This window comes from Cavia porcellus, unplaced genomic scaffold, assembly GCF_034190915.1.
Source record: "Cavia porcellus strain 051 isolate PalLab524CR breed Dunkin Hartley unplaced genomic scaffold, mCavPor4.1 scaffold_1, whole genome shotgun sequence".
In the NCBI taxonomy this organism is placed as follows: domain Eukaryota; kingdom Metazoa; phylum Chordata; class Mammalia; order Rodentia; family Caviidae; genus Cavia; species Cavia porcellus.
In genome coordinates this window covers 159,841,678-159,855,063 of record NW_026947484.1, presented here as the reverse complement: position 1 = coordinate 159,855,063, position 13,386 = coordinate 159,841,678, and the positions used below count along the sequence as shown (strand labels likewise).

General features: G+C 39.6%; 1 protein-coding gene across 9 annotated transcripts in view; it reads left to right on the top strand.

The window, feature by feature from the left end:
• Srsf11 (serine and arginine rich splicing factor 11) overlaps window positions 1–13,386 on the top strand; it is a 31,668-nt gene that overhangs the window by 7,029 nt on the left and 11,253 nt on the right. The window contains exons 1-3 of one of the 9 annotated variants that reach the window (XM_063258429.1): window positions 9,702–11,056; window positions 11,793–11,854; window positions 12,322–13,200. Coding sequence is in view for 5 of the 9 variants with exons in the window: in XM_063258390.1 (XP_063114460.1) it covers window positions 4,514–4,713; window positions 9,698–9,831 (334 nt within the window). In the remaining 4 variants the exon portion in view is untranslated. Of the gene's footprint in view, window positions 1–4,333; window positions 4,714–9,697; window positions 13,201–13,386 lie in introns of those variants that run through there. The other 8 variants (XM_063258390.1, XM_023561192.2, XM_023561191.2 and 5 more) reach the window with 8 other exon arrangements.

Sequence of the window (13,386 nt, the reverse complement as noted above, 5' to 3'; positions counted from 1 at the left end):
AAAATGTTAGTTTTCTGGCATAAAAATTAAAGGTCAAATTATGCCAATGTCTTGTACCTTGATTAAGGAAAAATCACGTTAAGATGCTTAAAACTTGCTTAAAGATGTGTCTAACTCTCCAGGATATATTTTCCCTGGATTGTCTTTCAGGGTTATGAAGCATTTCCTGAACTGGCCTTTCCTCGGTTGAGACTCCAAAAGAATCTTGTGTAACTTAAAAGACAGTATTGTGTAATCAGTGATCCCAGCCAAATGTTTCTGTTAACCTGATTCAATCCATGAAGCCAAACTTATCTGTAACTGATAAATGGTGATTTTTCCAAGCTATAATTACGTACTATAGCTCAGACTACTGTGCATATGGAGATTGGAAAAATACCTTTTCAAACTTAAGTTTTTTTTAGTTTTGTTTTTGTTTTTTGTACCAGGAATCAAACTCATGACCTCATGCTTGCCAGGCAGGTTCTCTGCTGCTGAGCTACATCCTGAGCCCTTAAAATTCAATACATTTTAGGTATACATAATAATCACATTCATCATAGGAAATCTGTACCTCTACATGATACAACTTGATTTTCCTCCCTCCATTCTCTTACCCTGTCTTCAACCCCTCTTCCCCTCCCTACTTAACAAAAGCTGTTTCTATTCTGTCCTTATTTTCTCATTTGGAAATAGTATCTTAATGCTTGAAATATTTCTCCTTTTCAGTTAGTGTAAGCAAAAGTGGCTGTCAAAACAAAAATTATCTAAGTGGGAAAATGGTCTGCAGTTACGTAGAGCACTTGTCTTTCTCTGTGTTTATGCTTTTTTTCCTAAAGACCTTCCATCTAAATACACAGAGATCTTTCAGAAGTTTGAGATGTGAAAGGGCTGGAGCTTGTTTATTGTGGTAGTGGGTATGGTTTTAAGGATTTGTGTAAAGCATTACTCTGTAATATTTTTAACATACTTTGCTGGAAGTATCAAGAATCAGCTTACCTTTTCTTATCCACATGGTAGTGGTGGTTCCTTACCTATTAGCAGCTGGGCCCTGGGGACCTTGATATTGTAGGGAATGTATGAATTATTTTCTGTTTCAAAAAGCCTATCAGAAATCATGTGCTTTCTCATAACACAACTTTATAAGCCAAAGTGGGAGTTTTTTTCTTTAGAACAGAAATAGCATCAATTCTTAGTAAAGCTGACATTCATCTTGCAAACATAACTAGAAGCCTCCCCTAACCTAAGCCCCAAAGATAAACTAACTGACCCTTTCCTATATGTACTTCTTTCACTCTGACAAGATTTTTTAAGTCTCACTCTGCAATATAGTTTAAGGAAATCTGTACCCAGCATTTATTTACTAACCTTATTTTGTTAACAAGTACCCCTTTATTTAGTATGGTTCTACTTTTCTTCACCCCTAATCCTGACAACCAAATGTTTGCAAAAACAACTGAAAGCAGAAAAGTAGGGACTGAGTCCAAATTCTAGTTGCATCCAAGTTCAAGATGACTGAGCACCACTGTGCCCGGGCACTAGGGATTGAAATGCATCAGGGAGACACAGACAGCCCTGCCCTGCGCCAGCCTGCACGTTTGTTTCTTCCTCCTGTTTGTGCTGATCTTAGAAATCTGTCGTTGCCATTCTGTGCAAGAACAAGGAGACCCTCTCCTGTGGGACAGCTGTGACGCGGGGTTCCCAGGACTCCTGGTTCCCTGCTTCACTCAGTGTCTGATGTCCTGGAGGGTGCTGTCCTCTGGGATGGGAATAGGACAGCATCCATTCACCAGAGTGGCCTTGTCCTGGAAGCTTCAGACCTATTATTGTTGCCCTCAGGGCCTTTATAATTTGTAGTTTCCTTTGACTTAGTAAGCTCTGACCCCAGATATTTAAATGCCTTGCTTGCTCCTTTTGTTAAGTCTCCACAAGTAGTGATTTCTTCCCTATTTCCTGTTGCCCCCCACGCAGGTGCTGAGGATCAAACTCAGGGCCTTGCAATTACCATGCAGGTGCTGTATCACTGAGCTATATAGCCACAGCCACGTTTCTTCGTTTTACATTGAGCTGGAAACTTACTATGTTGTCCTGGCCGGCCTAAAACTCCTGAGCCCAAGTGATCCTCCCACTCTAGCCTCCTGAGTAGCTGGGATTGCAGCACTGGACCCCATGCTTGGGTCTCCCCACCTTTGTTTGTTTTGAGACAGGGTTTCCCTGTGCGCTTGAGCTCACAGCAGACCTCCTTCCCACGCTGGGAGCACACACCCTAGACTGTTTTGTTTCATCACAGCACAGTACTCCTCATCGTTTTGCATTTGCTTATTAAGAGTTTGCCACACTGGACCTCAAGCTTCATGAGATCAAGAGCCCTGTCTTCTCCCTGCTCTATTTCTAGCAGCTAGGAAAATTCCTGAAGCAGAGAATATAATATTTGAAGAAATTTGTGACTTTTGACTGCCTTTTATTATATTGGGGATATAGCAAAAAAGACACGATTGGTGTCTAGCTCTACATTATATTGTTTAATTGAGAGCCTAAACAAATCTGAAGTGATTCAGAATTGGATGTACTTGTTATGTTCGATGGTTTTGTTATTTGCCTTTAGCTGTATGTTCCTGTTAGATACAGACAGTAGTTCTGCAGAGTAGGTATTTGTTAGACCTTTTAGGATCTTTAAAATTATTCAGTTCCTCATTTAATTGCCAAGAAAACTGAGGTAGTTCTCAGAAGTTAAATTTCTTTAAATCACATACCGACAAGGTTAGTATTTAAGCAAAGTCTTCAATTTTGTAGTTGCTAATTGGAAAATAAAATGTTTTTAAGTGCTCTGTTTGAAGAAAATTCTGTTTTGCCACTGTAATCATGCATATTAGAGCACCATCCATTTCCATGTTCAGTAGGCTATCATACATAAATTGGCTTTTGATGAGTAAAGAATTTTTCTCACGGAACTCTTGCTTGGCTTGAATTTGTAATTTGTATTACAAAATGTCAAGCATACAGAGTAGAGTAATATGAAAAATGTGTATATCACAGGAATAGAATAAACAGATGTTAAACACTGTTTTAAAAAATAAAAGGCATAATCCCTGTCCTTGTGTTCCTTGTCCTCTCTCACTGAATACTGTAGTGTGTATGGCACCGTATAGGTGCTCTTGATATTGAAGTATTGGGGTGGTGAAAATCTGTGATTAATAGTCATGTAAGTTTGATTGCATGTGAGAAAAGAAACTACCTAGTAGACTTTATATTTAAAGACACACCGTTGTAAGTGAGAGATATAGAGTTGTCATTTCTAGTCCTGCTGAAGTTCTCATAGCACAATCCATGCGTTTTGCGTGAAAGCTCTCAGCACCATTGAAGCAGTGAGTAAACCGAAGCGGCAGAGGGCCTCAGTTCCAGTCTCAAGACCTGCGTGCCCTGAGCCTCGCGGGGAACACCCTGCGCCACCATGCGTTCGGCAGTGGGCATCCAGTAAGGCGTCGCATCTGAACTGCCACGGGTCCTGCTTTAGCCGATTGCGTCCCAGTCAGTCAGTGACTTTGTCCTTTTAAGAGATGAGATGTGTGTTCAGCGTTTACAGGGGATGCTTTGGGACAGAATCGTGCCTAGCTAGCGCAGGGAGGCGCTTACCAATCAGTAATAAACCTGCGAATTCTTTGTTGCTGAACACGGAACGGGGTACAGTGAGAGACTAGTTGGCATGAGGATGAGGAGCAAAGGGTTGTGTGGATGGGGGGGGGGTGAGGCGTAAGTGTGTGAAGCACATTTTTCTCCAGAAAGTGCTGGTTATAAATTTGAATGTAAAGTATTATGAAATGTTCTTTTAAAAAGCAAACTACTGTGAAATAAAATTAACTTCTTTTTAAGGCATGGAAATTTTCTGAAGGATTATTAAAAAGCTGGTTACAGATTAGTGTTACCAGAATATGCGTAAGGATCGCAGGAATTTTATAGTGGTGTGGAGAGAAAACGTTAGCCAGGGCGGAAATACTAGCACATGTGTAAATGATTCCCAATGTGTATATAAAAGTCGTAAATACTGTTTGAGACACGAGTTGCTAAAGTGTGCAGCCTTTTTTTTTTTTTTTTAGAAGTGAATGCTTGCTTTTTGAAAACAAAAAACTCATATACCTCTGCCACCTCAGAAAAAACAAGGGACCTTGAGTGGTGACGCCCAGCCCCTTCCCCGTACTCTGCGCCTCCCCTCCCGGCGGCCTCGGCTGCTGCCCCTGCTGCGCTTCCCCTCCCCCCCGCGGGCCGCATCTGCTGCGCTTGCGCGGGGCGGGTGCGTCGGCCGCGCGGCATTGTGGGTCGGGCGGCGGCGGCGGGGCGGGGCGCGGCGCCGTTTGTTTTCTCGGCCCTTGGCCCGCGCGTTCCCTGCCTGTCGGCGGCGTGCGGCGGGGCGAAGGGGCGACGGCGGCGGCGGCTGCGGCTCCGGCTCCGGACCCAGGCCTCCTCTCTTCTCCCTCCCCTCTCTCACTATTTGTTGTGTGTTTGATGTGTTAAAGCAGGAGCGAGCCCGCGAGCAGCCATGAGCAGCGCGACCGTCGTCCCTGGCCCCGCGGGCCCGGGCCCCAGCGGCGGGCCCGGCGGCGGCGGCGGCGGCGGCGGTGGCGGCGGCACCGAAGTGATCCAGGTGACCAATGTCTCCCCGAGCGCCAGCTCCGAGCAGATGCGGACGCTCTTCGGCTTTCTCGGCAAGATAGACGAACTGCGCCTCTTCCCGCCGGAGTGAGTACAGCGCGGCCAGGCCTCTGGCCGGGTGGTTCAGGCCTGTGGGGGTGCGCGCCGAGGCTGGGAGGTAGGAGCCTGGGTCATTAAGTATTTTCTTCTTTTCTGTACCCCCTCCCCGAAATTGTGCCAGCGTGGAGTTTTGTTTCGGAACTGTGCTTTCGATATTCCACGTATCATGGGATAAATCTATTCTTTTGAAAAACCGAGTGGGTATTTTTTCAGTGTGTGTGTGTGTGTGTGTGTGTGTTGCAGTCTCTGGAAGAAAGGTAACAGTGTTTCGTATTTACAGTATTTATTTGGTGCTTAAATTGGTAAACCAGCTGCTCACTTAGATAAGTATTGCTGTTCAGTGATTATTGCCTTAATTCAAAGGCTCTTTTTTGACATACATACAAAAATGAGATACGATATTTCACAGTTGTCTTACAGGATGTTGTAAGCTTGACTTTCTTTGTCTTGTTACTTTTTCTGGAAATTGTTCCAGAAGTTTTAAATTACTTGAAAAAGAAACTAAAGATCAGGTATAAAAAGTGAAGCAGAGATTTCAAATAACATGGCCATGTGCTTCTGGGAAGGTTATTGGAAAAGTGAAAATTCGAGTACTGTTGTCAAAAAACATGGAATATCCAACATGTTGAGAATTTTGTGATGTTACTTAAACTCTAAACAGGAAATTTGGAATCTTAAGTGAATGTGTTGTGTGTGTTAAATCGATCTTTCTGTACATTTTTGATCCATAAATCAGTTGGTCAAAGTTAGTTATAATAAAGTATTTGCAGACCGTCAGCATAGTTCATGATTTTCTACCTTAAATATTTTCACCTGACTACTGGTGTTTTCGGTTTTTTTGTTTGTTTTTGGTGTGTTGTATGTGTGTGTTTTAAAATTGGTATCTTGTCTTTACTTTTTTAGGGAAAGTTCACATGTAGAGTTAGGATGCAGTTATCAGTTTGCATGAGGTGTAAAGTTCCAGGAAGATGTACATATATTTTGAACAGAAATTTTACTTGCTTTGGACAAACTTTCATAATACAAGCATACAGAAATACATGTTTTGCTGTTACTTTTTTTGTGATACTTAAGTTGCTCGTAAAATGAACTATAAAATGGCAGGAACAGAATGATGACATTTGATGATTTTATTGCTTGGAGATATTTTATTTAATTGTAATGTAATTTTTATAGTCCCACAGGTTACTTTTTGATATACTTGAGAAAAAAGGTAACAAAGACAGGTGCTGGCATTTTTCTGGTTCCTTTTTTTCCCTAATAACATGGGCAGTGTCTGCAAGGCAAACAGCCAGGTGGATGGTTTCCTCCTAATAGGGGAGCTCCTGGGAAGTTGTTTAATCGAGTAATGATGTGAGGTGCTCTGAATTCAGAGGGACCTTCTCCCTGTATTTAAAGCTGCTATGGTACATGTTTGCGCTTTGTTGCCACCTACAAATGGGCTGCTTTCAAAAAAGCACAAGATTACAATATAGTGTGTGTTATCTTATCTTGCCGTGGCTTCTAGATTTGAGCAGTACTGTACTTGACTACTGTTTATTTCCTAAGTTGGTTCTTACTGATTTGTTTGCCAGTAAACTTCAGATTCTCCCCACTGTTTGCGGAGATGATGTGCTGTGGGTACAAACAGCAAAGGTCCAGAAGATCTTATCACTCCAAAATTTTTATTCTTTTACTCATAGGATTAAAGGACTGTTTTTTGACCACATTTTGACCTAATTTTAACTCCCCAAGGAGGCATTCATAATTGGCAGGACATCTTTTATCCTTGGGTATCCCCATGGCGTGCAGATTTCCTTTTATTTCTCAAATGTTACCCTATTCAGAGAACCCTTCCTAACCCCAGGTTATCAGAGTACAGCACTCTGCTTTGTCTTTACCTTGCTGACACAGCTGTGTCGCCTTGTGTCACGCCTGTCACAGATTGACAGTTGCTGTTCAGTCTCCTCCCTTCTGTAGAGTATGGGGATTGGTTTCATCAGCATCATCTGAAAGACATTTGTGAAGTGTATAGTGAGTACACTTTCAAAGTGTCTTTCTTGCTGTGCGTTCTTTAAGTAATCAAATGTTTCATTTTAGGGGAATTTCACAGATCATAACTGAAGTGCTTATGAAAGCCAGTGAAGCATGTCAGTTATATACAAACTGAAAGCTGCTGTAACAGTAAATTTAACATCACTAGTAGCTTTTCTGTGACCAAAACCAAATACTTCAATGATTTTATAATAAGAACTAAGTGTAGTTAGACACGGGAAAGAATTTGACTCACCTTTCAGGAAAATTTTGTTTCAGCAGTCACAGTTCATCGCTATATTTTTCCTTGCATAACAAAGGAGAAGGCATGTGATGTTAGCAGAACTTGGGAGCTTGGAGGTGTCTTGTTTGCTAGCCCATGGCTCTCCAAGTAGAAGCAGTTGCCTCACTGTTACCCTGAGCATGCAGACGCTGCTCTCGGGCCTGAACTGAGGTTCTCACACTTGATTAGCTGTGCGAGCTGACCGGGGTCTTGTACAGAATCAGGGCCCTCCTAGAACAGGTTCTCCAATGGGCTTTAAGTAATTGGGAGTTGTCTGTGTTCATCCTGGAAGATTCTGAAACAGCTCTCTCAGAACACTAAGCTCCCTTCAGGAACAGTACCACCACTCTTAGAGGGGAACAAAGCATCCAGGGCTTCATGTAACCTGTCAGGCTCCTCGGTTCTTCAGCGTCATCCATGTTCTTGACAATAGAGTGAGATATTTCTATTTTTAGAAGGGATAGGTGCATGAAATAAACTTTAACTGAAAGCATAGGAATGTAATTATGGAGCCAAATAACAAAACCTTTAAACTATTTTTTTAAAAGATTGTTTCAAAGTGGAGAAAGGAATGATTTTCCTAGTTAGGGTCCTATTTGCACTATTCAGATTATTTGTGATTGATATTAACTCCATTGTCTATCACAGGCTTTGGTTCTCATTTTTGGCTACTCATTTGGTGTTAATGAATAGAAAAGATTATGAATCATTTTAAGACTGCCAGGTAAATGGCAATGAATTCTGAATTCTGAACACAGAGTAGGACTTTCTGATAACTTCATTATGTATTGAAAACTTAGTATTCAATGGTCTCTTCTCTTTCGGTAGGATAACTGTAGTGTTACAGAGTTGGCAGGCACCACTTCTTAAGAGATATGGAAAGTGCAAGGTCCTGAGCTTAATTCCGGGCACCAAAAGAAAACCAAGTGCCTTCTGTTCCCTAAAGGCATTGTGGTAGGGATCAAGAACATAGGGTAATAACATGAACAGAACCTTTTAATTTAGTGGTTAAAGCATAGCTGTCAGAAAAGAAATACAACCTGGTTTGCTGGTACATACCTGTATTCCCAGCACTGGGGAAGTTAAAGCAAGAAGGATCGCTGCGGGTTCAAAGCCATCCTGGGTTACAAACTAACGAGACCCTGTCTCCAGAAAGTAAAATAAAAATCAATAAATGAATATAGAAATGGAATTGCCATAACTTAAGTACTAGAAATATTGCAGCATTCTTTTTACCACTCTAGTACAACATTGTTCAATTTTAGAGCAGTAGTTCCGCAACTGAAATAAACCGTCTTTGCAGACACACTTAGCAGTTTAGCTTCAATTTTCTTGGAAATATTGTCCATCTTAAACCTGAATTAGGATCTGTGCTTACTATAGGAGATCCTTCTAGTTCTAATAGGTTTGTTTTCAGGACATGGATAGCCTTACATTAATCCTCAAGTAATGTTAAAAATTCTTTTCTTGTTAGTGTTCAAATGAAGAAAAATTTTCTTTTCAGTGAATGTGTTTGTGTCTGAATAACTACTGTAACCAAATCTGATGTAATTACTTTTTGTGTACACATAAACATGTGTAATTTATTAGAAAAGTTAGAAGGCTCTAACAACATTAAACTGAGATTTTCCTTTTTATTATTGAATCTCAAATGATAATCAGCTTGTTACAATAAAACTGGGGTTCTTCAACCTGGGGACATGATAAAAATTGTCAAAGAAGATTCGAGGAGAAGCAAGTTCAGTGTTTTATGCACCAGAGATGGTAACTGATGTGGATGGGGCAGCCTGGATCCCCCCCACACACACACACATCCATGAATTTAATGTGTAGCCTGCAACCTTTTGCCACATCAAGGCCAATTGCTATGGCCTTGGATTTTGGCTTTCAGATTACTTTTGGTATGATGTGAGAGTGCCAGACTTGCCTTTATTTAATCCTTTTCTTTCATAAAGATTTTTATAATAGAAATGTGAATCATCATTTATTATTTCTTGAAGCCCTTCTTTGTGTTATTTATACTACACTGCTTGCACACCATCTCCTTCCTTTTTCCTGAAGAACAGCTGCTGAGGGAAGTGCCTCTTTCACACATTGAAATTGTACAACTTGGGAGACTATATCCAGTGTCTAGGATTGCTCAGGTGTTAATGTGGAGCAAGGTATGGAGGCTGATGCAGGACGGTGGCGAGTTCAAGGCCCACCTAAGTGACATAGACAAAGTTCAGGGCCAGTTTAGAGGACATAAGCAAACACTGTCTTTTAAAAATTGTTATCAAATCGTCACACTTTTTTTAAGCTGAGAAATTAGCTAGCATAAAAGCTTCTGAGCCAAAACAACTTGTTACAGACTTGACCCTGGGGCTGGGAGGTGGAACCAGCTTAGAGTACTTGGGACTTAGTTCAGTTCCAGCACCAGAAAGAGTTGGTTCTATGAAAAACACGTTGCTGTGTTTATAGTCTCAACTTTGAGACTTCAGAAAACTATTTTTAACCTGATACACTTTAAACGGGATAATAATAGGTTTTATGTACTGTACAATTGTTCAGTGAGCAGTAAATATTTTCTTTTAAACTAGTTACATTAATTTGTGTGCAATGATGGGTATAGGTACTACTTTGCAAGGTATACACTTGTGTTTTCACTGATAATTCTCCCCTTGTGTCATTTTTTAGTGACTCGCCTCTACCAGTCTCGTCTCGTGTCTGCTTTGTTAAGTTCCATGATCCGGACTCGGCAGTTGTAGCACAGCACCTGACAAACACTGTGTTCGTTGACAGAGCTCTGATAGTCGTACCGTATGCCGAAGGTTTGTGCTTTGTTTACTACCTCTGGGCACCCTCGGGTGACCGCCTACCAAAGGGTAGCTGCAGAGTGAGAGTTAGCAGTGTGATGAAACTCAGCACGTAACGTTTTGAAACCCTTGTTATACTGCAGTCCATGATACTTATGTAACTTTAATCATTAGAAATCAGGTCTGCTTTTTATAAGATACTGAACCCTTTGCTTCCTTTAATACATTTTTTAAGTTCATGAAATCCGTGTCCCTACTTGTAACTCTGAGGTCTGTCTACTTAGTTTTGTGAAAAGTCCCAAAGGTAAAATGATTCACTCCATGGCACTTAACAGAGACCTTCAAATGCATGATGTTACTTAAGTAAATGCCCAGGTTGTATTTCTATAATGCTTCCTCACATTGATAACTTGGGGAAAAAAAATCCCACATTAAATTCCAGTATACCAAGGGTTGCAGTGATTTTAAATTTTGTGAAAATGCAAGATTTCCTATAGTTTAGGTGCCAGATGGGCACTGGGTGTTGTGTTTTTATGCCAGATTTTTTTGTTCATTCTTGTTATATTTTCTAGAATATCTCTCAATAATAAATTCTTCTCTCTGTTATTTGTGTGTGTGATTTTTGTAGTGGAGAAGGCAAATGCAAAACTCTTCCAGATGACTGAAAAACAGTGGGTTCTCTGCAGCTACAGGGGATTCTAGACATTAACTAAAGGCCAGCAAGCACTCCAGTGCCCAAGTGTTCCCTGGTGTGACCATTCGTTAACGACATTTTCTCTCTTTTTACATTTTAGGCTGTTAAAGTAATTTGACAGAAAAAAATTGAGCAGGTTTTTTGGATCTAAAAAAAGCCACTGTGACAAGACAACACTATTTAATACCATTTTGTAAAATTTTCTGAGGCATATTTTATAATTTGATTGTTCCCAGTATACTGCTACTTGATTTGCTTTTTGGTAACTATAAATTTTGATTGAAAAGTCATTAACATAATAAAATGAGTGGGTTTTAAGTTAATATTTTATGAAATACACTGACCAGGATTTACATGCATTACCTTTCCTTTAATAAACTGGTCAGGAGAAAGAAAACCTTGTTATTGTTTACTTTAGTTGCTATCTTGGAGCTTTGAATACAGTGTGAACATTGACATCTATCTTGTAAAGTTGTGAACTGTCTGAAGTTGGAGAAATTGCCTTTGGGTTTAAAGAAATCAAGTTCTGTTCAGAGCGGGGTTCAGGTATGCTGTATTGTAACAGTACTTCTATCTCCATTATGTTAACGCATTTGAGCATAGTTGTAAGGTTAAGATAGATTGACTGTAGTTATCTTTGGTTAAAAATTGCTTGTGTGTCAGTGTGTTTGTTGTAGGGTAAGATTTAACCACCAACAAACAATTTCTAGGATTCAAATTTAGGATGAGTAACATAAATGATAGGCCTGGAAACACGGGTCAGCTCACGTGAGTAATGTGCAGACTTTGTAGCCAGCCATTAAATTTAAAGATTTTATTAGCTAAGTATTGTAATTCCCAAGCCTGGAACATAATACAGTATATCATCTAACTGGCTCTTTAGCGGTAGCTTTAGACTATAGTAATTTTTTAATACCTATTTTTCAAAAGTGAGGTTTCGTGGAATGTGCATAACATTACAGAAATGTTTAGTTGAGAAGTCTATTTTTGCCGTATTTGATTTGTGGTATGACATGCTGTATTAATGTTCCCTCCATTAAGTAAATGTCACCATGCACTCTGGTTTTAGCATTTACACTTTTGGGGGTGGCTCTCAGCCAGTACTTTAGAGGCATAGACACAAAATTTACGGTAAGAAACAATCTAAATTGGTAAAAGTGATATACCAGGATTTGGAAGGAACTCTTAATAGTAATGGATTTGGGGGTTATTTTAGGTTCCTTGGTTAATGTTTGTTTCTTTTGTCTGTTTCTTTTTCTTTCATTTCTACACATTCATGCAGTATTTCATGGTTCTATCAAAGCAGCAGTAAAAAAAATACTCTTGACGCATGAAAATTAACTGGTGAGGGGCCTCATTGCTATTTTTTAAATTGTAGTTTTATTTTTAAATAGTCTTTTTAATCGGAGGATCAGATGCATGATTTTTTTTTTAATGGATGCAGATCTTCTATCAGGTGTTTCAGTAAATTCAAGAGGATTTAGTTTGCCAGAAATGTTGCAAATGCACTAATTTGAGTAAGATGCTGATACTTAATATATCCTCTTGAGACATAATTTTGCATGCAAAATTACCCCTTAATCTGTAGGTTTGTTAATATTGATGCATTAATGCCCTATATTTAAATGATCTTCTCCCCTTCCCTTCCATAACTCTTGGTATCTAAATTGATGACAGCTCTGGCACAAGCAAGATAACAGTGCTGTGTAGTATACATTTGTTTTATATTATCGGCACTTCTCAGTGTAGGAGGAAGGAACCATTACCTTTATTTAACAGTGGTTTTTCTTTTTTGTTGTTGTGTTTTACAGTTCTTTTCCCTGGTTCAGCCTGAACTATATACCAGGCCCTGCTGAAAATACCACCCAACAGTTTTCTTCTGCAGCTTATCCAGTTTCTCTTAAGTGCCCTGTACATATTGTATGTTTTATGATGAGATGCAGTTTCTTAATATGTATTACAGAAATACTACTGGTATTTGCAAATATGTAGTTTAATTGTATTATTGAACTCTCATTTTGGGGGCTTGGGCACATTAACAGATTAATCCATCTGTATAGGGCTTTTGCTGTTGGATAGAATTGAAATTGTCTACGTAAATATTTGTATTAGGACCCTTAGATTTTATCTGAATACACGAATTAGGCCTTAAAAACAGACATACATGTCGCTTTGGGCTTAAGGAGTTCAGTACAGTTAGTTTCAAACTGACACTGTATAGTCTTTTTGGTACAAGTAGCATGGCACATGTTGGAACATAAAAGCCTTTAACTGTACAGGTAAGGAATGTGCCATGTTGTTTTACCTATTTTTGCTTTCTCTCTCTATCTCTCTCACTTCCACACACATACCGTGTGTATTCAGAGGTCTTCAGAAACATTCATATTCATTTTCATGAGTCAGCAAAAGCCCTACGCTCGATTCCAACAGAGTATTTCCTTACATACTTTTCTTCTCTTAAATTTTACAAAGTTTGTATGGTAGGTGTAAAAGTCATAGTAACTGTACCATTATTAACCCCTAAATCAAACTTTTTTTGTCTTGTGTATCTTGATTTTTCTGTGTGCTTTATAGTGAAGCAGCCGACACGAGTCGTTGTTCATAAAACAGCTTTTGAAAGTTGAGAGCACACCCTGGAGAGCCGACTGTGCTTGCTTACGTTTGGTTCATGACTTAAAAATCGAGTACAGGTGATGAAATCTTGGCAGTGTTAACAAAACAGTAGTGTGTATTGTGCTATTTTTTTTTTACTCTAGAAACTTAACCATTTGTAGAGAAAAAGGAAACATTTTCACACATTGAACTTTCATTCTGATATAAAATTAATGATAAATAATCATAGAGATCAAGCTTTATATTTTAGCGAGCATAAGTAC